Here is a 25,333-nt window from a genome sequence, read left to right as displayed (position 1 = left end):
CTGGTGTGGTTTGGCCGGGGATGGAGAATGGATTATGGGACTTTCAGTACCTTTGCTTAATTCCTGAGACCACTGCAACCCTCATCCAATTACTGAAAAAGACCAAACTTGGCACAGTGAGTCTCCATGACGTACTCTACATCCTGGTGTGGTTTGGAGGAGGTTGCACCATGCACAATGGGACTTACAATACCTGCACTCCTTTCCTAAGACCAATACAATGGCCAACAATTCACACTGAGAGCCCGCATGACCCACTCTACATCCTGGTGCGGTTCGGTAGAATTTGACAATGGATGATGGGACTTGCAGTCACTTCACTCACTTCCTGAGACCACTGAGACTCTAGCCAATGACTAATCAAGACCAAACTTGGCACACAGAGCCCCCATGACGCACTCTACATCCTGGTGCACTTTCAAGGAGGACAGATTATGGATGATGGCACTTCAAGTACCTCCACTCCCGTCCCAAGACGGCTGCAACCCTCATTTAATGACCAATCAATACCAAACTTGGCAAACAGAGCGCCCTTGACCCACCCTACATCTCGGTGCTGTTTGAAGGAGGACGGACGATGGGTGATGGAACTTGCAGTACCTTCACACACTTCCTGAAACCACAGCGACACTCATCCAAATACCAATAGAGACCAAACTTGGCACAGAGAGTCCCCATGGCCAACTTAATATTCTGGTGAGGTTTGGGGGAGAACAGACTATTGATGATGGGACTTCAAGTACCACCACTTCTCCCCAAGACTTCTGCAACATTCATCTAATGACCAATCAAGACTAAACTTGGCACGCAGAGCCACCATGACCCACTCTCCATCCTCGTGCAGTTTGGAGGAGGATGGACCACAGATGGTGGGACTCGCAGTACCTTCACTGACTTCCTGAGACCACTGCTAGCCATATAAATAAGTAATAAAGATCAACCTTGATACACAATTCCTGTCTCAAATAACCTGGGCAGCGCCGGGTCCCCAAGCTAGTATATAATAAAAGAGAGTGATTGTATGTATGTATGCGGAGGGCGGAAGGGAGGTCAGAAGTGTGTGTGGCAGCTTTCAAATTGGCTCTCACTTTCACAGGCCACAGAGAATTTCACGAGCGACGAACCTGGACCAAACTTGGCAAACATAACCCCCATTACCCCCTGTACATCCTGGTGAGGTATGGGGGAGAACGGACGAAGGATGATGGATTTGTAGTTTTTTCAACCCCTTCAGCTCCCACAGACCACTGTGGCCCCCAGCAAAGACTGATAAAGACCAAACTTGGCACACAGAGCCCCCTGACCCAATCTACTTCCTACTGCATTTTGGTGGAGGGCAGACAATGGATAATGGGACTTCAAGTACCGATGACTGATCAAGGCCAAACTTGGCACACATAACCCCCATGACCTCCTTTAGTTCCTGGTGAGGTTTGGGGGAGGACAGACAATGGATGATGGAATGTGTAGTACTTTCCAATGCTTCAGTTTCCACAGAACATTGCAGCCTCCAACATAGACTGATAAAAACTAAACTTGGCACATAGCATCCCCATGACCCACTCTACATTGTGGTGCGGTTTGGGGAGGATGCACCATGAACGATGGGACTTGCAGTACATTCACTCGCTTCCTGAGACCACTGTGACCTATACCACTGATAAATCAGGATCAAACTTGGCACACGGAGCCCCCATGGTTCACTACACATTCTGGTGCAGTTTGGAGGAGGATGGATCATGGATGGTGGTACTTAAAGTACCTCCACTCACTTCCCGAGACCACTTCAAACCTCATCCAATGACCAATAAAAACCAAATTTGACACACAGAGCCACAATGACACACTCCACATCCTGTTGTGGTTTGAATAAGGATTCACCATGGATGATGGGACTTGCAGTACTTTCACTCACTTCCTACCAGCACCATGACCCACACCAATGACGGATCAGGACCAAACTTGACAAACAAAGGCCCAATGGCTCACTTTAAAACCTGGTGCAGTTTAGGGCAGGATGGGTTACGGACGATGGGATTTGCAGTACCTTCACCCGATTCACTTCCCAAAGACCACTGTGGTCCCTACAAATTACAGACAAGGAACAAACTTGGCACAGAGCACTCATGACCCACTCTACATCCTGGTGCAGTTCTAAAGGAGGGGAGGCCATGGATGATGGAATTTGCAGTAGCTTCACTCACTTGCTGGGACCACTAGGAACTTCATGTTATGACCGATAAAGACCAAACTTGGCACACAGAGCTCCCATGACCCACTCTACATCCTGGTGCAGTTTGAAGGAGGACGGACCATGGATGATGGGACTTGAAGTACTTTCACTCATTTCCTTTAACCACAGCAACACTCATCCAATTACCTAGACAAACCAAACTTGACACAGAGAGCCCTCATGGCCAGCGTAACACTGTGGTCCAGTTTAGGGAGGATGAACTACAGTTGATGGGACTTGCAGTACCTTAACTCACGTTCTGAGACCACTGAGACCCTCATCCAATGACTGATCAAGACCAAACTTGGCACTCAGAGCCCCCATGACCCACTCTACATCCTGGTGCAGTTTCAAGGCAGTTGGACCACAGATGATGGGACTTGCAGTACCTAAACACACTTGCTGAGACCAACTCAACCCTCACCAATGACTGATCTAGTGGTGTCTTGTGTTCAGTTTTGTGGTCAGTTTGCCCAGCAGTTTTTGAGTTCTATTAATCCCAAAAACGAACATTACATTTTTATTTATATAGATTATTATTATTATTATGTTTATTTATTTCCCACTTTTTCTCTCCACATGGAGAATCAAGGCAACTATGTATCTATTATTAGTATTAGAATGTATTATTATTATTATTATTATTATTTGATACACAACAAGATTAGTACACAGCCAACAATATCACTATTTGGGCTTTTGTATTTGATCACATGTCGGACACTTCTCACGTGTCCAGAATTGTGTGATGTTTTGGTGAATAATGCGTGCAAATACGAGTAGGGCTTTTTGCAGCTGATAAATGGTAATTTTGTCAGCGCCAATTGTTTGTAAGTGTAAGCCAAGGCCTTGAGGCACTGCACCCAGTGATCACCACTGGGACCTCTTTTACTAGCTGTTGTCAGCTTCTCCAATTGTTTCTCATCAATTCTACTGTTATCTGGGATTGCAATGTTGTTGTTATTGTTGTTATTTTTGTTGTTATTATTATTATACCCTGCTTTTTCTCTTCACAAGGAGACTTAGAGTGGCTGACATCAAAAAGCATTTCAATGCAACTGAAAATCCATAGATATACAAACATTGAAACATAACTAAATATCATTGATATTAACAGAAATCAGTTAAAAACCATTAAAAAACATATTCAAAACTAAAAACCACAACAGCCCCTGATAAAGCAGGGAAATAAAATATGGAAATATATATAAATTTAAAATAAGTTAGCACCAAGGGAGCAGGTCAATGAGATAAAGGTGGAAATAAAATATATAATATGTAATATTTGGATATGTATAATTGTTTGGCACCAGGGAAGATAATGATAGGATATGTATAGGAATATATAAAAAAGCAAATTGAGAATACAGTTATGCATTAAAAAACTACAAAGTTGAAGCTTGGCAATTTTCTAAATGTTCTTTGACCAGAAGCTGGCCACTCAGGCCACATTATAGTAAGTGATCTGTGGTTTGCTCTTCTCCACATTCTCATTTTGTGGACTCCACTTTGTAACCCATTTCTTAAGGTTGGCTCTGCATCTCGTGGTGCTAGGGCACAGTCTGTTCAGTGCCTTCCAAGTCACCCTGTCTTCTGTGTGTCTAAGAGTGAGTCTCTCATCCGGTCTCAGCCACTGATTGAGGTGCTGAGTTTTAGCCTGCCACTTTTGGGCTCTTGCTTGCTGGGTTGTTTCTATGAGTATCTCAGGAAGCCTTTTCTTGATTTAAAGCATTGGCATGTTGGCTGATATCTGAACAGAAGATGGGCCAGAGATGCTAGTGCCTTAGTCTTTTCATTACAAGCTGCTACTGCTTGACTTATGTCAGGTGGTTAATACTGACTAAACAGTGTAAATTCTCCAGTGGTGTAGGGCGTAGACATCCTGTGATCATGCAGCATGTCTCATTAAGACCCATGTCCAGTTTTAACAAAGTGAGATGTGTTCCACACTGGTCATATATACTCAGCAGCAAAGTGCAAGGGCAGATGTCTTCACTGTGTCTGGTTGTGATCCCTAGGTTCTTTCAATCAGCTTTCATATGATATTATTTCTAGCAGTTTTTGCTTGATATTCAAACAGTGCTTCTTGTGAGTCAGAGCACTGTCCAGAGTGACTCCCAGGTATTTGGCTATGCCGCAATGCTCCAGCGGGATTCCTTCTCAGGTCATCCTTCTCAGTACCTCTGTCTTGTCTGGATTCAATTTCAATTTGTTCGCCCTCATCCAGACCGTCACAGCGGCCAAGCACCGGTTCAGGACCTGGACAGCCTCCTTAGTAGCAGGTGGAAAGGAGTGACAGAGTTGGACATCATCCGCGTACAGATGACACCGTACCCCGAAACTCCGGATGATCTCCCCCAGAGGCTTCATGTAGATGTTAAACAACATGGGAGACAATATTGAGCCCTGAGGAACCCCACAAGACAATGGTTGTGGGGTTGAACAGGTGTCCCCCAACAACACCTTCTGAGATCGACCCTCCAGGAATGACTGGAGCCACTGCAAAACAGTACCTCCAAGACCCATCCCTGTGAGGCGTCCCAGAAGGATACCGTGGTCGACGGTATCGAAGGCCGCTGAGAGGTCCAGCAGCACCAACAGGGACACACTCCCCCTGTCGAGCTCCCGGCGCAGATCATCCACTAAGGCGACCAAGGCTGTCACGGTACCATGTCCCGGCCTAAAGCCAGACTGTGCCGGGTCTAGATAATCCGTGTCTACCAAGAATACCTGGAGTTGTGAGGCCACCACACGTTCCAAGAGTTTGCCCAAGAAGGGGAGATTGGAAACTGGCCGATAGTTGTCGAATTTAGTGGGGTCCAGTGATGGTTTCTTCAACAGTGGTTTTATTGTAGCTTGTTTTAAGCTCGCTGGAATCTTGCCTTCCCGAAGGGAAGCATTAACCACCACCTTAACCCACTCAGCCAATCCCCCTCTGGCCTCCTTTATAATTTTACCATTATGCTGCAATAATGTAATAATGTAATATGCTGCAATAATATAATATTAGTAATATTATATGTAATATATAGTATACAACTATTATATTGTATCATTATTAGTATTATAATGTATTACATAATATTATCAACACACACACACACAATATGTTATATTATTAGCACGTGGCAGTAAGAGTAAGTCGGTTTAAAAGTCCGAGCCAAGTTCACATCAATCATACAAAATTATTTTTATTAGTATATTATTGTTAAGTCATTTTGCGTCCCCTTCAGGAGAGAAAAAGCGGGGTATAAATAATAATAAGAATAATAAGAATATGTCAATTTAAAAGCTCACATCAATCACAAATTATTATTATTATTATTATTAAAGAAAGATCATTTTGACTGTACTTTCTTCAAAAATAGCTGTGGATGCAAACAAACAGCACATGGTCTGCCTTCGTCATTTCCTTCTTGTCTCCCCCATCTTTTTCTAGAGAAGCCAGCCATCGCACCTCCCGTCTTTGTGTTTCAGAAGGATAAAACCCAGAAGGTAAGGAAGGCCTTTGTGCGGAATGGAGGCAAGCTTTTTGTGGCCCATCCAAGTGTTTTGGACTCCAGAATCCCTGATCATTGGACAAGCTGGCAAAGCCTTCTGAGAGTTGGAGGAGAGTAAAACTGTATGTACTCAAATATAACACCTTTTAAAAATCTAATTACCTTGCAGGTGCGCAATAAATTTGTGTCATACGGTCATCTTAGTGCTAAAGCTGAGGCAAAAGGGGTAGCTGCTACAGGAGCACCTCGAGCTTCTCTTTGGGGGACGTCATCTGTCCTTTAATTGCCATGGCTCATTGCTATGCAGTGCTGGGATTTGTAGTTTGGTGAGGCTGTTTAAAAAAGCAGTAGTTAGACCGCTTGTGAAAAAGCCCTACCTGGATTCCCTGGATCTTTATAATTACAGACAAGTGTCTAACCTTCCTTTTTGGGGGCACAAGGTGATTGAGAAGGATGTTCCTCTCCAACTCTGTTTGGTCTTGGATGACACACACTTCCTTGACCTGTTTCAAACTGGCTTCTAGAGCAGAATATGGAGTTGAGGCTTTGTGGACAATCTCCATCTCAACACCCACAGGGATAGAGGTTCCCTGTTGGTACTCCTAGACCTCTTGGTGGCTTTTGATACCATCAACCATTGGTCTTCATTCTATCCCCAATGCTTTTAATATTGACATGAAACCATCCATAGGCGTGGGGTGCAGTGGTATGGATATGCTGATGTCTATTTCTCCATGCCTTCCAAAACAGCCTCAGCAAAGGAGAGCGTGTCGAGGATAGCTGCTCCTCCAAAAAGGAGCTGTTCTATTAAATATTAAATAGCACCGTATTTTTTCAGTTGTGTTTTGCATTTATAGCGTGAGGCTCAATGTAAAAAAAAAAAATTAAGTTATAAGACTTGAGGAGTTAAAAAAAGACAAAACATTTGTCAACCTGCCTCATAATGTTTTTTTTTATAGATATGATAGCTGATAGGACCCACCAAAGTCTTCTTTTCAGAAGTTAGTTCAAGAAAGTGTCATTGACATTGATGGGACTCAAACTGTTCTATGGTTACTTTACTTACTTACTTAGACGATCCCTCATTGTCTGAGTATGATGGTCTTCCAAGTCTAGTGTCTTCGTGGTGGGTCTGTAGATGGCTGTGGAGCCCTACTCTTGACCTGTATGTTCTTCCACAGTGAGGACATCAGTTTCCAGTTGGAAGGTGGTCCCGGTCATAGTTGGCTTGACTCTCTTCCTCTTGGCATGTTTCTTCCTTTTTCCCTCTATTCGAGTATCCCAGTTCTCTCTTGGTGTCTATGCCACAGTTTTCCAGGTTAAGCCAATCTTTAAATCCCTTTTCCTGTCCACCAACATTCAGTTCTTGAGTATAGTAACTGCTTTGGCAGATCGTGATCGGACATTTGGACAATGTGGTATTCAGTCCAGCAGAGTTGAGCATTGCTTCAGTGCTAGTGGTCTTTGCTTCTTCTTCCAGCATGCTGACTTTTTTCTGCTTCTCTTCCCAAGAGATTTGCAGGATTTTTCAGAGGCAACACTGATGGAATCGTGTTGCCTCAGGAGTTGAGTGAGAAGAATGTTGCACTTGCAGAGCTCAGATAGTGTTGTATTTCAGTGTCAATGTTGACTTTTGTGGAGAGTAGCTGCCAAGGGAACAGAAATGGTCAACATTTTCTAATGTTACACCATTAAGTTGTATTTCTGGCATTGCAGAAGGAATGGCTGGTGTCTGCTGGAAGAGGACTTTGAAAAGTCGAGCTTCTCAAATATTTCTACAAGAGTGTTTACAGAGTCTTGTAGGCCTTCTTCTGAATGCACACAAACTACGTTGTCATCAGCATATTGGAGTTCTATAATGTTCTATGGCATTGTCCCATGGGTGTCATTCTATCTGTCATTCTATATTTACATGAAGCCGCTGGGAGAGATCATTCGTAGGCATGGGTTGCAGCGTTATCAGTATGCTGATGACACCCAAATATTTCTCCATGCCTTCCAAAACGGCTTCAAGTAATGATAGTGTTTCTACTCTGAATGAATGCTTGGAGGAGGTTATGGGCTGAATGAGGACAAACACCTTGAAACTGAATCCAGACAAAACAAGGGTTCTAACCTAAGGATGGAGGTGTGTGAAGCAGTCCCGCATGGGATCACACTTGCATTAAAGACTTGGGAGTGTTTCTGGATCTGTCTGTCCAAATGTCAGCCCAGGTAGAGTGGGTCATCCGGGCTCTCTGTGTAAATTGTGGTCATGATCCATCATTGTTGGCAGTTGTAATGGTCTTAGGAAGGGAGTACAGGTATTGCAAGTCCCATCATCCATGGTGCATGCTCCTTTAAACTGCACAAGGATGTAGAGTGGGTCATGGGGACTCCGTGTGCCAAGTTTGGTCTTGGTCAGTTATTGGCGAGGGTCTCAGTGGTGTCAGGAAGTGAGTGAAGTGACTGCAAGTCCCATCATCCATGGTCAAATTCTTCCAAACCACACCAGGACGTAAAGTGGGTCATGAGACGTGTATGTGCCAAGTGTAGTTCTTATCAGTCATTGGATGAGGTTAACAGCGGTCTCAGAATGTGAGTGATGGTACTGCAAGTCCCATCATCCATGGTTCATCCTCCTCCAAACTGCAGTAGGATGTAGAGTGGGTCATGGGGGCTTTGTGTGCGAAGTTTGGTCTGTACTGGTAATTTTCTGAGGCTCCTGTTGAAGCTGGCCAATCAGAGACCATATGCAAATAGCACCACAGTGGCAGCCAATCAGAAAGCTGCCAGAAACACTTCTGCCCTACGTCCTCCCTCTGTCTTCCCTCACTTACAAACTTTGACTTTTATTATAGACTAGCTTGGGGACCCGGCGCTGCTCGGGTTATTAGAGAAAGGAATTGTATATCTAGGTTGGTGTTTATCAGTTATTTATATGGCTCGCAGTGGTCTCAGGAAGTTAGTGAAGGTACTGTGAGTCCCATCATCTGTGGTCCATGGTCTTCCAAACTGCACCAGGATGGAGAGAGGGTCATGGGGGCTCTGTGTGCTAAGTTTGGTCTTGATCAGTCATTGGATGAGGGTCACAGCAGTCTCAGAAAGTGAGCTAAGGTACTGCAAGTCCCATCATCCATAGTCTCCCTCAAACATCACCAGAATGTTGAGTTGACCATGGGGGCTCTCTGTGCCAAGTTTGGTCTTTATTGGTATTTGGATGAATGTCACTGTGGTTTCAGGAAGTGAGTGAAGGTACTGCAAGTCCCCTCATCCATTGTCCATACGCCTCCAAACAGCATCAGGATGTAGAGTCTCTCATGGGTGCTCTGTGTGCCAAGTTTGGTCTTGATTGGTCATTAGATGAGGGTTGCAGCAGTCTTGGGAAGTGTGTGGAGGTACTTGAAATCCCATCATCCATAGTCTGTTCTCTCCCAAACCTCACCAGAATGTTGAGTTGGCCATGGAGGTTCTATGTGCCAAGTTTGGTCTTCATCAGTCATTGAATGAGGGTCTCAGTAGTTTCACTAAGTGAGTGAAGGAACTGCAAGTCCCATCGTCCATGGTACATCATCCTCCAAACCGCACCAGGATGTAGAGTGCATCATGGAGACCCGGTGTGCCAAGTTTGGTTCTTACCGGAAATTGGATGATGGTTGCAGTGGTCTCAGGAATTGAGCGAAGATACTGCAAGTCCCATAATCCATGTTCGATCCACAGTCAAACCACACCATGGCGTAAAGTGGGTCATGAGAGGTCTATGTGCCAAGTTTGGTGTTGTTCAGTCATTGTTGAGGGTCGCAGCAGTCTCGGAAAGCGAGTAGAGGTACTTCAAGTCCCATCATCCATGGTATGCCCTACTCCAAACTGCAGTAGGATGTAGAGTGGATCATGGGGGCTCTGTGTGCCAAGTTTGGTTTTGTTCGGACATTAGATGAGGGTTGCAGCAGTCTTGGGAAGGGAGTGGAGGTAATTGAAGTGCCATCATCCGTGGTCTGTCCTCCTCGAAAGTGCTCCAGGATGTAGAGTGGGTCATGGGGGCCCTGTGTGCCAAGTTTGCTCTTGATCAGTCATTGGCGAGGGTCTCAGTGGTCTCAGGAAGTAAGTGAAGTTACTGCAAGACTCATCATCCATCTCCAAATTCTTCCAAACTGCACCAGGATGTAGAGTGGGTCATACGGGCTGACTGTGTGAATTGTGATCCTGATCCATCACTGTTGGCAGTTTTAATGGTCTCTGGAAGGGAGGTCAGGTATTGCAAGTCCCATCATCCATGGTGCATCCTCCTCCAAACCACACCAGGATGTAGAGTGCGTCATAGAGACTCAGTGTGCCGAGTTTGATCTTTGTCAGTAAATGGATGAGGGTTGCAGTGGTCTCAAGAATTGAGCGATAGTACTTCAAGTCCCATAATCTATGGTACATCCCCGGCCAAACCACCAGGATGTAAAGTGGATCATGAGAGAGGTGTATGTGCCAAGTTTGGTGTAGATCAGTCACTGGATGAGGTTCACAGCCGTTTCAGAAAGTGAGTGATAGGACTGCAAGTCCCATCATCCATTATCCATCTTCTTCCAAACTGCAGTAGGATGTCTTTATTGGTAATTGGATGAATGTTGCTGTGGTCTCAGGAAGTGAGTGTTGGTACTGCAAATCCCATCATCCATGGTTCATCCTCTTCCAAACTGCAGTAGGATGTAGAATAGGTCAATGGGGGCTGTGTGTGGCAAGTTAGTTTTGTCTGTATTGGTAATTTTCTGACACTTAAGGCCTTTTTCTCTCCTCTCTTGTCACCTCAGAATCTTGGAACTTTCTGGCTGGCCAATCAGAGACCATATGCAAATAGCACCATAGTGGCAGCCAATTAGAAAGCTGGTACAAAGTCTTCCACCCTACGTCCTCCCTCTGTCCTCCCTCCGTCCTACCTCCATCTTCCCTCGGTCCTCCCACACATACAAACTTTGACTTTTATTATATACTAGCTTGGGGACCCGGCGCTGCCCGGGTTATTAGAGAAAGTGGACAATGGCGGTTCTGTATGCCAGATTTGGTCTTTATTGGTCATTGGATAACGGCTGCATTGTTTTCAAGAAATGAGTGAAGGAACTTGAAGTCCCATCATCCATAATCCGTCCTCCACCAAACGGCATCGGGATGTAGAGTGGGTCAAGGTGGCTCTGTGTGCCAAGTTTGGTCTTGATCGGACATTAGTAAGGGTTGCAGTAGTCTTGGGAAGGGAGTGGAGGTACTTGAAGTCCCATCATCCATGGTCTGTCCTCCTCGAAAGTGCACCAGGATGTAGAGTGGGTCATGGGGACTCTGTGTGCCAAGTTGGTCTTGATCAGTCATTGGCAAGGGTCTCAGTGATCTCAGGAAGTGAGTGAAGTGACTGCAAGTCCCATCATCCATTGACAAATTCTTCCAAACTGCACCAGGATGTAGAATGGGTCATGCAGGCTCCCTGTGTAAATTGTGGTCCTGACCCATCATTGTTGGCAATTGTAGTGGTCTTAGGAAGGGAGTGCAGGTATTGCAAGTCCCATCGTCCATGGTGCATCCTCCTCCAAAGTGCACCAGGATGTAAAGTGCATCATGGAGACTCTGTGTGCCAAGTTTGGTCTTGATCAGTCATTGGCGAGGGTCTCAGTGGTCCCAGGAAGTGAGTGAAGTGACTGCAAGTCCAATCATCCATTGTCAAATTCTTCCAATCCGTACCAGGATGTAGAGTGGGTAATGTGGGCTCTCTGTGTAAATTGTGGTCCTAATCCATCATTGTTGGCAGTTGTAATGGTCTTAGGAAGGGAGTGCAGGTATTGCAAGTTCCATCGTCCATGGTGCATCCTCGTCCAAACTGCACCAGGATGTAGAGTGTGTCAGTATGCCAAGTTTGGTCTTTATCGGTAATGGGATGAGGGTGGCAGTGGTCCTCCAAACTGCACCAGGATGTAGAGTGTGTCATGGAGACTCAGTATGCCAAGTTTTTATCGGTAATTGGATGAGGGTTGCAGTGGTCTCAAGAATTGAGCAAAGGTACTGCAAGTCCCATAATCCATGGTCCATCCCCGGCCAAACCACACCAGACATAAAGTGGGCCATGAGAGGTCTATGTGCCAAGTTTGGTCCTGCTCAGTCATTGGATGAGGTTAACAGCAGTCTCAGAATGTGAGTGATGGTATTGCAAGTCCCATCATCCATGGTTCATCCTCCTCCAAACTGCAGTAGGATGTCGAGTCAGTCTTGCAGGCTCTGTATGCCAAGTCTGGTCTGTATTGGTAATTGTCTGACTCAGCCCCCTCTGGCCTTTTCCTTTCCTCTCTTTGTCATCTCGGAATCTTGGAATTGAGGCTGGCCAATCAGAGACCATATGCAAATTTCCTTCTCATGTCCCCGTTTCTGCCATGAACTCTTTTCTCCACCAGGGGCTCCTATTGAAGCTGGCCAATCAGAGACCATATGCAAATAGCACCACTGCGGCAGCCAATCAGAATGTTGGAACTTTCAGGCTGGCCAATCAGAATGCTGGCACATACACCGCCACACTTTTGTCCTCCGCATACAAACTTTGACTTTTATTATATGTATAGATATAGATGTAGATATAGATATAGATAGACTAGCTTGGGGACTGGCGGTGCCCAGGTTATTTGAGAAAGGAATTGTGTCTCAAGTTTGGTCTTTATCAGTTATTTCTATGGCTCGCAGTGGTCTCAGGAAGTTAGTGAAGGTACTGTAACTCAATGCGATGGGGTCCTGGGAGCTGTAGTTTCATGCGGCCTTGCTGAAGCCATCGCTGCTTAGGAGGACTGGTTCTCCGCCAAACTACGGATCCCACGACCCCACAGCAGCGAGCCATGCTTTTGGGCCTACCCTCCTCCGCCACATCGGGGCTTCGTGTGTGCCCTCCTTACCTTCATCCCAGTCTCTGTGCTCTGTTGGCCCCAACAAACAGGGATGGGTGGCTGCTCCATGCGATCGCCATTTGTCAGACTTCACCTTCTCTTGCCTAGGCACAACGTGAAGGGAGCTTTGCAGCCTTCAGCCTTGCTGGGTCCGGCAGGGGTGAGAGGCATTTTTTGAGGTAGGCCTTGCTTACCCAGAACTAGCCTCTTCTTTTTGCCGCAGCCACAGGGCACCTTTTATGTGACCCTGCCTGCATGCACAACCGGCAAACAGGCAGGTAGGCACCCCGCAGCCATGGCAGAAAAAAGAAAAGGCGGTGCTGGGTGAGCGAGGCCTGCCTCAAAAAGTGCCTCTCGCATGCCCCACCCCTTGCCCAGCAAGGCTGAGGGCTGCAAGGCTCGCTTCCTGCCAGTGCCCAGGGAAGAGGGAAGGAAGGAAAGAGGGAGAGAAGAAAGGAGAGAAATAAAGAGGGCGGGAAAGAAAGCAGAAAAGAGAGAAGGAGGGATGGAAGCAAAGTGCAAAGGAAGGAAAGAAAGGAAGAGGGAGAGAAAGAAGGAAAAGAAAAAGGAGTAGGGAGGAAGAAAAGAGAGAAGGAAAGGAAAAAAAAGGATTGAAGATAAGAGGAAGAGAAGGAAGGAAAGCGAGAGAGAAAGCGAGAGGGAAGGTTGGCCACAGTAACACGTGGCGGGTACAGGTAGTAGTAGTAGTAGTAGTAGTAGTAATAATAATAATAAGAAGAAGAAGATACAAGAAGAAGACACATAGTATCCATGTGGATAGAAAAGGCTGGCTACAAATAAACATAATAATAATAATACAGTTTTCTTGTCGATAAAAATGTGGGCTATAAACATATTAATAATAATACAATTATAATATAATAATGTTATACTAGATAATACTAATAATATAATAATACACAATTATAATAGTAACATTAATATAATATTGATAATAATGTAATTATTTCTTTTTCTTGCCAGGAGTGATTTGAGAAACTGCAAGTTGCTTCTGGGGTGAGATAATTGGCTTTCTGCAAGGATGTTACTAAGGGGATGCCCAGATATTTTGATGTTTTACCATCCTTGTGGAAGATTCTCTCATGTCCCCACATAAGGAGCTGGAGCTGATAAAGAGAGCTCAACCCGCTATCCCTATATGTACATACATACAAACATTAACTTTTATTATATACTAGCTTGGGGACCCTGCTCTGCCCGGGTTATTTGAGAAAGGAATTGTGTATCAAGATTGGTCTTTATCAGTTATTTATATGGCTTGCAGTGGTCTCAGGAAGTTAGTGAAGGTACTGCGAGTCCCATCAACTGTGGTCCATCCTCCTCCAAAATGCACCAGGATGGAGAGTGGGTCATGGGGGCTCTGTGTGCCAAGTTTGGTCTTGATCGGTCATTAGATGAGTGTTGCAGCAGCCTTGGGAAATGAGTGTAGGTACTTGAAGTCCCATCATCCATAGTCTTTTCTCCCCCAAACCTCACCGGAATGTTGAGTTGGCAATGAAGGCTCTCTGTACCAAAATTTGGTATTTATTTGTATTTGGATGAGTGTCGCTGTGGTTTCAGGGAGTGAAGGTACTGGAAGTCCCATCATCTGTCCTCCCATCGTCTGTCCTCCTCCAAACAGCACCGGAATGTAGAGTGGGTCATGGAGGCTCTGTGTTCTAAGTGTGGTCTTGATTGGTCATTAGATGAGGGTTGCAGCAGTCGTGGGAAGGGAATGGAGGTACTTGAAGTCCCATCATCCATGTTCTGTCCTCCTCAAAAGTGCACCAGAATGTAGAGTGCGTCATAGGGGCTCTGTGTGCCCAGTTTGGTCTTGATTAGTCATTGGCAAAGGTCTCAGTGGTCTCAGGAAATGAGTGAAGTGACTGCAAGTCCCTTCATCCATTGCCAAAATCTTCCAAACTGCACCAGGATGTAGAGTCGGTCATGCGTGCTCTTGGTGTGAATTATGGTCCTGATCCATCATTGTTGGCAGTTGTATTGGTCTTAGGAAGGGAGTGCAGGTATTGCAAGTCTCATCGTCCATGGTGCATCCTCCTCCAAACCACACCAATGTAGAGTGCATCATGGAGACTCAGTGTGCCAAATTTGGTCTTTATCGGTAATTGGATGAGGGTTGCCGTGGTCTCAAGAATTGAGCAAAGGTACTGCAAGTCCCATAATCCATGGTCCATCCCCAGCCAAACACACCAGAACATAAAGTGGGTCATGAGAGGTCTATGTGCCAAGTTCGGTGGAGATTAGTCATTGGATGAGGTGAACAGCGGTCTCAGAATGTGAGTGATGGTACTGCAAGTCCCATCATCAATGGTCCATCCTCCTCCAAACTACAGTAGGATGTAGAGTGGGTCATGGGGGAACTGTGTTCCAATTTTGGTCTGTATTGCTAATTTTCTGACACAGCACCTGGCCTTTTCCTTTAATCTCTTTGTGATGTGGGCTCTCAGTGTGAATTGTGATCCTGATCCATCATTGTTGGCACTTGTAATGGTCTCAGGAAAAGTGTGCATGTATTGCAAGTCCCATCATCAATGTTGCATCCTCCGCCAAACCGCACCAAGAGGTAGAGTGCGTCATGGAGACTCAGTTTGCCAAGTTTGGTCTTTTTCGGTAATTGGATGAGGGTTGCAGTAGTCTCAGGAATTGAGCAAAGGTACTGCAAGTCCCATAATCCATGGTCCATCCCCAGCCAAACCATACCAGGAAGTAAAGTGGGTCATGAGATGTCTATTTATCAAGTTTGGTGGAGATCAGTCATTGGATGAAGTTGACAGCGGTCTCAGAAAGTGAGTGATGGAACTGGAAGTCCCATCATCCATGGTCCATCATCTTCCAAACTGCAGTAGGATGTAGAGTGGGTCATGCGTGCTCAGTGTGCCAAGTTTGGTCTTGTTCAGTCATTGGATGATGGTCGCAGCGGTCTCGGAAAGTGAGTGAAGTGATTGCAAGTCCCATCATCCACGGTCTGCCCTCCTCCAAACTGCACAAGGATGTAGAGTGGGTCATGGGTGCTCTGTATGCCAAGTTTCATCTTGATCAGTTATTGCCTGAATGTTGTAACGGTCTTGGGAAGTGTCCCATCATCTGTGGTGCATCCTCCTCCAAAGTGCACCAGGATGTAGAGTGAGTCATGGTGGCTCTGTGTTCCAAGTTTGGTCTTTATCGGTCTTTTTTGGGGGCCACAGTGATCTGTGGGAACCGAAGGGTTTGAAAGTACTACAAATCTCATCATCCATTGTTCATCCTACCCCAAACCTCACCAGAACATAAAGGGGGTCATGGGGGTTATGTTTTCCAAGTTTAGTCTTTATCAATCATTGGAATAGGATCGCAGCGGTCTGGGGAAGTGAGTGGAGGAACTTCAAGTCCCATCATCCATGGCCTGCCGTTGTCCAAACTGCAGTAGGACATAGAGTGTGACATGGGGGCTTTGTGTCCCAAGTTTGGTCTTTATCGATTATTATTGGGGACCACAGTGGTCTGTGGGAACCAAAGATTTGAAAGTACTACAAATCCCATCATCTGTTGTCCATCCTCCCTCAAACCGCACCAGGACATAAAGTCCATCATGGGGGTTATGTGTGCCAAGTTTCGTCCAGGTCCGTTGCTCATGCAAGTCTCTGTGGCCTGTGAAAGTTGCCACATACACTTCCGTCCTCCCTTTCTCCCTTCCACCTTTGGGTCCTCCACATCCATACATACATGCAAGCACTCTCTTTTATTATAGACTAGCTTGGGAACCCGGCATTGTGTGGCAAAGGTATTCTTTATCAGTTTTCAGTTAGTGAAGGTACTGCGAATCCCATCGTGCATGGTCCATCCTCCTCCAAACAGCCCCTGGATGTAGAGTGGGTTATGGTGGCTCTGAGTGTCAAGTTCGATCTTGCTCTGTCATTGGTGAGGTTCACAGTGATCACATGAAGTGTGTTAAGGTACTGCTGGTCCCAACATCCATGGCGAATCCTCCTTCAAACCACAACAGGATGTAGTGTGGATCATGGTGGCTCTCTGTGCCAAGTTTGGTCTAGATCAGTCATCGCTGAGGGTTGCAGTGGTCTCAGCAAGTGTGTTTAGGTACTGCAAGTCCCATCATCCGTGGTCTAACTGCCTTGAAACTGCACCAGGATGTAGCGTGAGTCATGGGGGCTCTGAGTGCCAAGTTTGGTCTTCATCAGTCATTGGATGAGGGTCTCAGTGGCCTCAGAAAGTGAGTTAAGGTACTGCAAATCCCATCAACTGTAGTCCATCCTCCCTAAACTGGTCCACAATGTTGCGTTGGCCATGAGGGCTCTCTGTGCCAAGTTTGGTCTGTTTAGGTAATTGGATGAGTGTTGCTGTGCTTAAAGGAAGTGAGTGAAAGTACTCCAAGTCCCATCATCCATGGTCCATCCTTCTTCAAACTGCACCAGGATGTAGAGTGGGTCATGGGGGCTCTGTGTGCCAAGTTTGGTCTTTATCAGTCATTGCATGAAGTTTGCAGGAGTCTCAGCAAGTGAGTGAAGGTACTACAAATCCCATCATCTATGGCCTCCCCTCCCTTAGAACTGCACCAGGATGTAGAGTGGGTTATGAGTGCTCTGTGAGCCAAATTTGTTCCTTGTCTGTAATTTGTAGGGACCACAGTGGTCTTTGGAAGTGAATCGTGTGAAGGTACTGCAAATCCCATCGTCCGTGACCCATCCTGCCCTAAACTGCACCAGGTTGTAACGTGGGCCATTGGGCTTCTGTTTGTCAAGTTTGGTCCTGATCCATCATTGGCGTGGGTCACGGTGCTGCAGTGAAAGTACTGCAAGTCCCATCACCCATGGCAAATTCTTATTCAAACCACAACAGGATGTGGAGTGTGTCATTGTGGCTCTGTGTGTCAAATTTGGTTTTTATTGGTCATTGGATGAGGTTTGAAGTGGTCTCGGGAAGTGAGTGAAGGTATTTTAAGTACCATCATCCATGATCCATCCTCCTCCAAACTGCACCAGAATGTGTAGTGAACCATGGGGGCTCTGTGTGCCAAGTTTGATCCTGATCCATCAGTGGTGTGGGTCACAGTGGTCTCAGGAAGTGAGTGTATGTACCGCAAGTTCCATCGTCCAGGGTGCATCCTCCCAAACCACACCACGATGTCGAATGGGTCATGGGGACGCTATGTGCCAAGTTTAGTTTTTATCAGTCTTTGTTGGAGGCTGCAGTGTTCTGTGGAAACTGAAGCATTGGAAAGTTCTATACATCCCATCATCCATTGTCTGTTCGCCCCCAAACCTCACCAGGAACTAAAGGGGGTCATGGGGGTTATGTGTGCCAAGTTTAGTCTTGATCAGTCATCGGATGAGGGTCACAGCGGTCTCAGGAAGTGAGTGGAGGTACTTGAAGTCCCATTATCCATTGTCTGCCCTCCTCCAAAACACAGCAGGAAGTAGATTGGATCATGGGGGCTCTGTGTGCCAAGTTTGGTCTTTATCTGTCTTTGTTGGGGGCCACAGTGGTCTGTGGGAGCTGAAGGGGTTGAAAAAACTACAAATCATTCTTTGTCCGTCCTCCCCCATACCTCCCCAGGATGTACAGGGGGTAATGGGGGTTGTGTGTGCCAAGATTGGTCCAGGTCTGTCCCTCGTGAAAGTCTCTGTGGCCTGTGAAAGTGAGAGCCAATCTGAAAGCTGCCACACACACTTCTGTCTTCCGCCCTCCACATACATAAATACATACATACAAACACTCTCTTTTATTATATACCAGCTTGGGGACCCGGTGCTGCCTGCGTTATTAGAGAAAGTGGGTAATGGCAGTTCTGTATGCCAAGTTTGGTCTTTATTGGTCATTGGATTGCTGCATTGTTTTCAGGAAGTGAGTGAAGGTACTTGAAGTCCCATCATCCATGGTCCACCCTCCTCCAAACAGCAACAGGATATATTATTTATTTATTTATTTATTTATTTCAGTTACTTATACCCCGCCCTTCTCACCCCCAAGGGGGGACTCAGGGCGGCTTACAAAGGATGGCACAATTCGATGCCTATGTCAAAAATACATACATACATAAAAGCAATTAAATGGTTAACAGGTTGAAAACATCAGTACATAACACAGTAGTAAACATTCTCATGGTCAGTGTTCAGAGTTCCATAAATCCTTTCTGTTCCGTCAATTCCCGTCCATCATCAAGGTCTTTCCTTTAGCTGCCAGAATGTCCAAAAGCCTGGTCCCACATACAGGTCTTCAATTTTTTTCTGAATGACAAAAGGGAAGTTGCTGATCTCATCTCCCTGGGGAGTGAGTTCCACAGGTGAGGGGCCACTACTGAGAAGGCCCTGCTCCTCGTCCCCGCCAGCCTCACTTGTGATAGAGGCAGGGTCGAGAGCAGGGCCTCCCCAGAAGATCTTAGAGATCTTAGAGGTGGTATGTAGAGGAAGATCCGTTCGGACAGATACACTGGGCCGGAACCGTATAGGGTTTTGTAGGTCAAAACCAGCACTTTGAATTGTGCTCGGAATTGGATCGGCAGCCAGTGGAGCTGACATAACAGGGGTGTGGTATGCTCCCTGTATGCCGCTCCGGTGAGCAATCTGGCCGCCTCCCGCTGGACTAGTTGGAGTTTCAGAGCAGCCTTCAAAGGCAACCCCACATAGAGTGCGTTGCAGTAATCCAATCGGGATATGACAAGAGCGTCGACCACCGTGGCCAGATCCGACTTCCCAAGGTACGGGCGCAGCTGGCGCACAAGTTTTAACTGTGCAAAAGCTCTCCTGGCCATCGCCGAGACCTGGGGCTCCAGGCTCAGCGATGAGTCCAGGATCACACCCAGGCTGCGAACCTGTGCCTTCAGAGGGAGCATAACCCCGTCTAACACTGGCTGTAACCCTATACCCTGTTCGGCCTTACGACTGTCTGGATTCAATTTCAATTTGTTAGCTCTCATCCAGTCCGACACAGCAGCCAAGCACCGGTTCAAGGTCTGGACAGCCTCCTTGGTGACAGGTGGAAAGGAGTGACAGATTTGGACATCATCTGCATAAAGATAACATTCTGAAACTCTGGATGATCTCCCCCAGCGGTTTCATGTAGATGTTAAATAACATCGGGGACAGCATTGAACCCTGTGGGACTCCACGCGACAACGGTTGTGGGGCCGAACAGGTGTCACCCAGTAACACCTTATGGGACCGTCCCTCAAGGAAGGATCGGAGCCACCGCAGAGCAGTGCCCCCGAGCCCCATGTCCATGAGGTGCCTCAGAAGGATACCGTGATCAATGGTATCGAAGGCCGCTGAGAGGTCCAGCAGAACTAACAGGGACACACTCCCCCTGTCCAGCTCCCAGCGAAGATCATCTACCAAGACAACCAAGGCTGTCTCAGTTCCATGTCCTGGCCTAAAGCCAGACTGTGCCGGATCTAGATAATCAGTGTCTACCAGAAACCCCTGGAGTTGTGTTGCCACCACACGTTCAATGACTTTGACCAAACTGGCCGATAGTTGTCGAATTGAGTGGGATCCAGTGATGGTTTCTTCAACAGGGGTTTTATAATAGCTTGTTTTAAGCTCGCTGGAAACTTTCCTTCCTGTAAGGAGGCATTAACCATCACCTTCACCCACTCTGCCAAACCCCCTCTGGCTTCTTTTATCAGCCAGGATGAGCAGGGGTCTAGGATGCATGTGGTGGGTTGCACCTCTCCAAGGATCCTGTCCACATCTTCAAGCTGAACCAATTGAAAAGAATCCAACAAAACTGGACATGCAGATGTTCTCGTTACATCCCCAGAGACTGCCGTTAACATGACGTCAAAACCCGACCGAATCCGCTCAATTTTATCCGCGAAGAATCGAGAAAATGCTTCACAGCGAGCCACCGAGTTATCCGAGGCCTCGCTTTTTGGCGGATTTAACAGACCCCTGATAACTCGGAAAAGCTCAGCTGGACGATTCTTCACGGATGCAATATTGGCTGTAATGAATGTTTTCTGAGCCGCCGCTATTCCACACCGTAGGACCGTAAAAAGGCATTCAGATATGTTTGGGCTGGATTGGTGGGATTCTGGTGCCACACACACTCTAACCTCCTCTTCTTTCGCTTCATCGCTGCCAGCTCCTCAGTGAACCAAGAGGCTGGTTTAGCTCGGTTACTCGAGAGGGGGCGTTCCGGAGCGATTGTGGGTCATAGTGGCTCTGTGTGGCAAGTTTGGTCCTTATCAGTCACTGGATCAGGGTGGCAGTGGTTTCAGTAAGTGAGTGAAGGTACTTCAAATCCCATCATCCAAAGTCCATCCTCCTTCAAACTGCAGCAGGATGTAGAATGGGTCATGGGGTTCTGTGTGTTAAGTTTGGACTTGATCAGTCATTGGTTTAGGGTTGCAGTGGTTTCAAGTGAGTGAAGGTACTGCAAGTCCCATCATCCATGGTCTGTCCTCCAAACTGAAACATGTTGTAGATAGGGTCATGGGGATCTGTGTGCCAATTTTGGTCTTAATCAGTCATTGGTTCAGTGTCATAGTGGTTTCAGTAAGTGAGTAAAGGTACTGCACGTCCCATCATCCATGCTCAACCCTCCTCCAAAACTGCAGCAGGATGTAGAGTGGGTCATGGGGGCTCTGTGTGCCAAGTTTGGTCTTGATTGGTTATTAGATGAGGGTTGCAACAATCTTGGGAAGGGAGTGGAGGTACTTGAAGTCCCATCATCCATGGTCTGTCCTCCTCCAAACTGCACCAGGATGTAGAGTGCATCATTGGGGCTCCGTGTGCCAAGTTTGGTCTTGATTAGTCATTGGCAAGGGTCTCAGTGGTCTCAGAAAGTGAGTGGTTACTGCAAGTCCCATCATTCATCTTCAAATTTTTCCAAAAGACATCAGGATGTAAAATGGGTCATGAGAGGTCTATGTGCCAGGTTTGGACTTTTGGACCAGGGCAGCTGCCTCCTTCCGGTTATTGGCAGTTTGGCCCTTCAGGCCAGTTTATGTTTGTACAGGCACCTATTGTCCCTCCTTTTACCCTGGAGCTATTCCCACGATGCCTCAATGGCAGGGGCTAGAGCCGACTTTTTTCCACCCATGCCTGTTTCCACTCAGCCCCTCCTGCATCAGCCACACCGTCCCTGCCGGTAGCAACGGTGACACCCCCCCCCCCCCCGCTGCTCCTACTTTGGAGAATTCTATGCCTCCAGGAAAAGCTCTTGTGTTGACCAGAATGTGCGTGACTGTAATGTGTTCCTCTTGGTGCACCTTGTGCTGACCGAAGGCTGTCTAGTTCCTCTATTGTGCTGACCTCTAGTGACCAAATTTTGTGATGTCCTATAACTGTGTCGACCACTACCCAGCCCCAACTGGCGACTACTGTGCCCCCTTTGGGGCTTTCAGACTGGATTTGCCTACTGTTCCTGAACAAGGAACAATTGAACTGAGGGATACTGATTCTGATTCAGACGTACCGGATACTACACAGACCTTGGGGGGTGAGGACATTTCAGTTAGACAACCTGCAGAATTTAACAACTATGCCGGCCTGGTAGATAGAATGATTAAGGCCTTAGACATCCCGGCCGCCAAACCTCCCGAACATGTGGAAGACCCTATGTTCCTGTCAGAAGAACAAAATGTGGTGTCTTCTTCAGGTCTTCCCATGTTGCCATACTTATTAAAGCTGGTCAAAGTTGTTGACATGTCTCCTTCTTCAGTCCCGGCCATTCCTAGATGCCTCGACTCCATGTACAAAATTGACATGTCCTCTGCTAGATGGGTTGCTGCGCCCCCTAGACCCAATACCGTAGTGGCAGAAGTCATCAAAACCAAACGCCCAAAAAATTAACTTACAACCCCCCCTCATAAGGAGGACAGAAAGCTGGATACCTTAGGCATTTTTTTTGGTCGGCCTATTCACTCGCATGTCCCACTATGCTACCTACATGAGTGGGTACCAGAGCTTCCTGTGGGCGTGGATGCTGCCCTACATTGAGTCGCTACCCCCAGATCAACGCCTTCCTAAGGCGTTGCAAGCCAAAGCTATAGCTTTGTCGAAATTACAAAAGGATTTCGCTAAGCATCTGGCAGAAGCAGCTGGCAACCTATTCGCCACTGCTACCTCTATGAGGAGGCATGCGTGGTTGCGCGCCTGTAATCTCTCTGAGGAGGGGAAGGTGTTAGCCGAGGACCTCCTTTTCCATGAAGAGGGCCTCTTTTACCCTGATACCGACGATCGGCTTAAGCAGAAGCAGGACATCAGGCAGGCAGCCAACAAATTTGGCTACACCTGGCAACCTTACCAACAGCAGAGATCTAGATGGCAACCAACAACTCCAAGTTAACGTAGACCATTCAGTAGCTCCTATTCTGGTCCTTACAGAAATAGGAATACCGCTCCCCCCCCCCCCCCCCGATTTCAGGGGAGGAACTCTTACTTCCCAAAATCTTTTTTTTTTTAAGATTTTTTTTTAAAATTTTTATTTTGGATAACAAAACAATACAATATGAACCTTAGCATCAAAAGACAATATCAAAAACTGATTACAATTTTTATGTCTAGGATACAGGTTCCAATTGTGCTTCCCTTAACCATAAATCTTGATTAATCACCCTTTTAAAAACCCCTCCCCACCCACCCACCCTTACCACCCTCTCCTCACCTCCCTCCCACCCCCATCTGGGTTACTTGAATCAATTCATTGATTTAATTGTCTGGAAGGCCTGATTTAAAGTTCTGTGCCTATCTTTTCCTTCCGTTTTTTCGATTAAACAAGACCATTTTCTAAACCAATCTTGTCTTGACTGAATATTCAAATATTTATTTTTCTTTTCATAAATGAAATCACTAATTAAATATTCAGAAAGATAAGACCACCAAGTTTTCATGTCCCACCTTGTTTTATCTTTCCAACCTCTGGCGATTGTGGCATGTGTAGCAGCTATCATAAATTTCAATATCTCTGACCATTCGTTGTTTCCCTCCTTTACCTCTATGTTGAGGGACAGAAATCGAGCTTTATCCCAATGTAGTTTTTGCCCTATTATTTCCTCTATTACTTCTCTAACAGTATTATAGAATTTTTGGATTTCAGAGCAGTCCCACCACATGTGTGAGAAAGTACCAGTCTCCCCACATTTATGCCAGCATTTGTTAGAAGTGTTTTTCATAATGTGAGCCAATTGAGAGGGGGTCCTATACCATTTTGAAATTATTTTCTTTTGTGTTTCTTTGATTCTTAGATGTTTAATTTTTTGAGTTTTATTGATCCAGGAGTTTACTAAGTTTTCATTAAAATTTATGTCCTGTTTCCAGGCCTCTACTAAAGTATGTTTTGTGTTGTAGGATAAGGCTATTAGTTCCTTGTATATTTCCCCTATAATGCCTTTCTCTTTTTCTATTTTCCAACCTATTATTCTATCCAATGGAGCTTCTGATGTTTCTTTCTTTTTTATTTCTTGTACTCTTTTCGACAAGCCCAACCAAGCTATCCAATACTTTGAACCACATTTGTCCTTTATCTCATCCCATTTCTTAATATCTCCATTAGGTTTCAAGAGGTCTCCTACCTTCTTTATTCCATTCTCTTTCAGGGACCTGATTAAATTCCTAAATGTTTTATCTTTATTTTCTAGGGTTTCTAGTGGAAAGGGATCTATTTTATTTATTTGTAATTTATTTTGCCATTTCTTCCAAACATACAATGTTGAGAGGAGGGGGCCCTCTCTTAATTTATTAAGCTCTTTTTTATCAATTTTTTCTCCCATAAATGAGCCCTTTTTCCAATCGTTTAATTCTTTCTCTAATTTCACCCATTTTCTCCCCCCTTCCAATTCCAATTCTATTAATTTAGTGATATGGCATGTCTCATAATACAGCTCCAGGGATGGAGCTCCCCATCCCCCCATTTCTTGCATGCCATAGAATATAAAATTAGAAATTCTATTTTTATTCCCTCCCACTACCCATTTCTTGATGGAATTGTCCCACTTCTTAAAGAGTTTTGCCGAGATGTTTACTGGCAGACTTTGAAATAAATATAAGAATTTGGGTAGAATCTTCATTTTATAAATTTTAAGTCTAGAAGTGATGTCCCTAAAATTCTTCCCCCAGGTTTTAAGTGCTTTGCTTGTAGATTTCCATAAATGGTTAAGGTTTGATTGGATAATATTATTTAAATTCTTTGGAATTTCTACTCCTAAGTATTTTAATGACTTCTTTCCCAGTTTCACTCCTATAATATTTTGGGCGGTTTTTAGTTCTTTCGATGTTAAATTCTTATGGAGAATTTCTGTTTTACCTAAATTTGTTGCAAGCCCTGAGATTTCCCCAAATTCCTTTATTAATTTGACCAATGAACTTAGCGACTCTTTCACCTCACTTAAAATTATTATAACATCATCCGCATAAAGGTTTATTTTTATTTCTTCTTTGCCCGCCTTGTATCCTTTGATTGTTTGGTCCTGTCTAATTAAATTTGCTAAAGGTTCAATGGCCAATGCAAATAATAGTGGAGAGAGTGGGCATCCTTGTTTAGTTCCACTCTTTATACTAATTTGTCTCGAATCAACCCCATTTACATTTATGACTGCCTTATTTCTGCTGTATATCTCTTTTATTACTTTGCATAATTTTCCCCCCATTCCACTTGCCTCACATATTTTATTCAGGTATTTATGGTTTATTGAGTCAAATGCTTTTTGAAAGTCAAGCTTTACTATAAGCAGTTTGGATCTATTAACTGTAGCATGACTTAGAGTA

General features: G+C 45.6%; 1 protein-coding gene across 8 annotated transcripts in view; it reads left to right on the top strand.

The window, feature by feature from the left end:
* Positions 1-25,333, top strand: part of LOC137095106 (ran-binding protein 3-like) — a 286,433-nt gene that overhangs the window by 8,446 nt on the left and 252,654 nt on the right. For all 8 annotated transcript variants that reach the window (XM_067461370.1, XM_067461368.1, XM_067461369.1 and 5 more), the window contains exon 2: positions 5,673-5,728. In XM_067461370.1, coding sequence (XP_067317471.1) covers positions 5,673-5,728 — 56 coding nt within the window. The remainder of the gene's footprint in view (positions 1-5,672; positions 5,729-25,333) is intronic.

This window comes from Anolis sagrei, chromosome Y, assembly GCF_037176765.1.
Source record: "Anolis sagrei isolate rAnoSag1 chromosome Y, rAnoSag1.mat, whole genome shotgun sequence".
Classification (NCBI taxonomy): Eukaryota; Metazoa; Chordata; class Lepidosauria; order Squamata; family Dactyloidae; genus Anolis; species Anolis sagrei.
The sequence above is the reverse complement of the archived record's forward strand: the minus strand, read 5'-3'. Positions and strand labels throughout refer to the sequence as shown.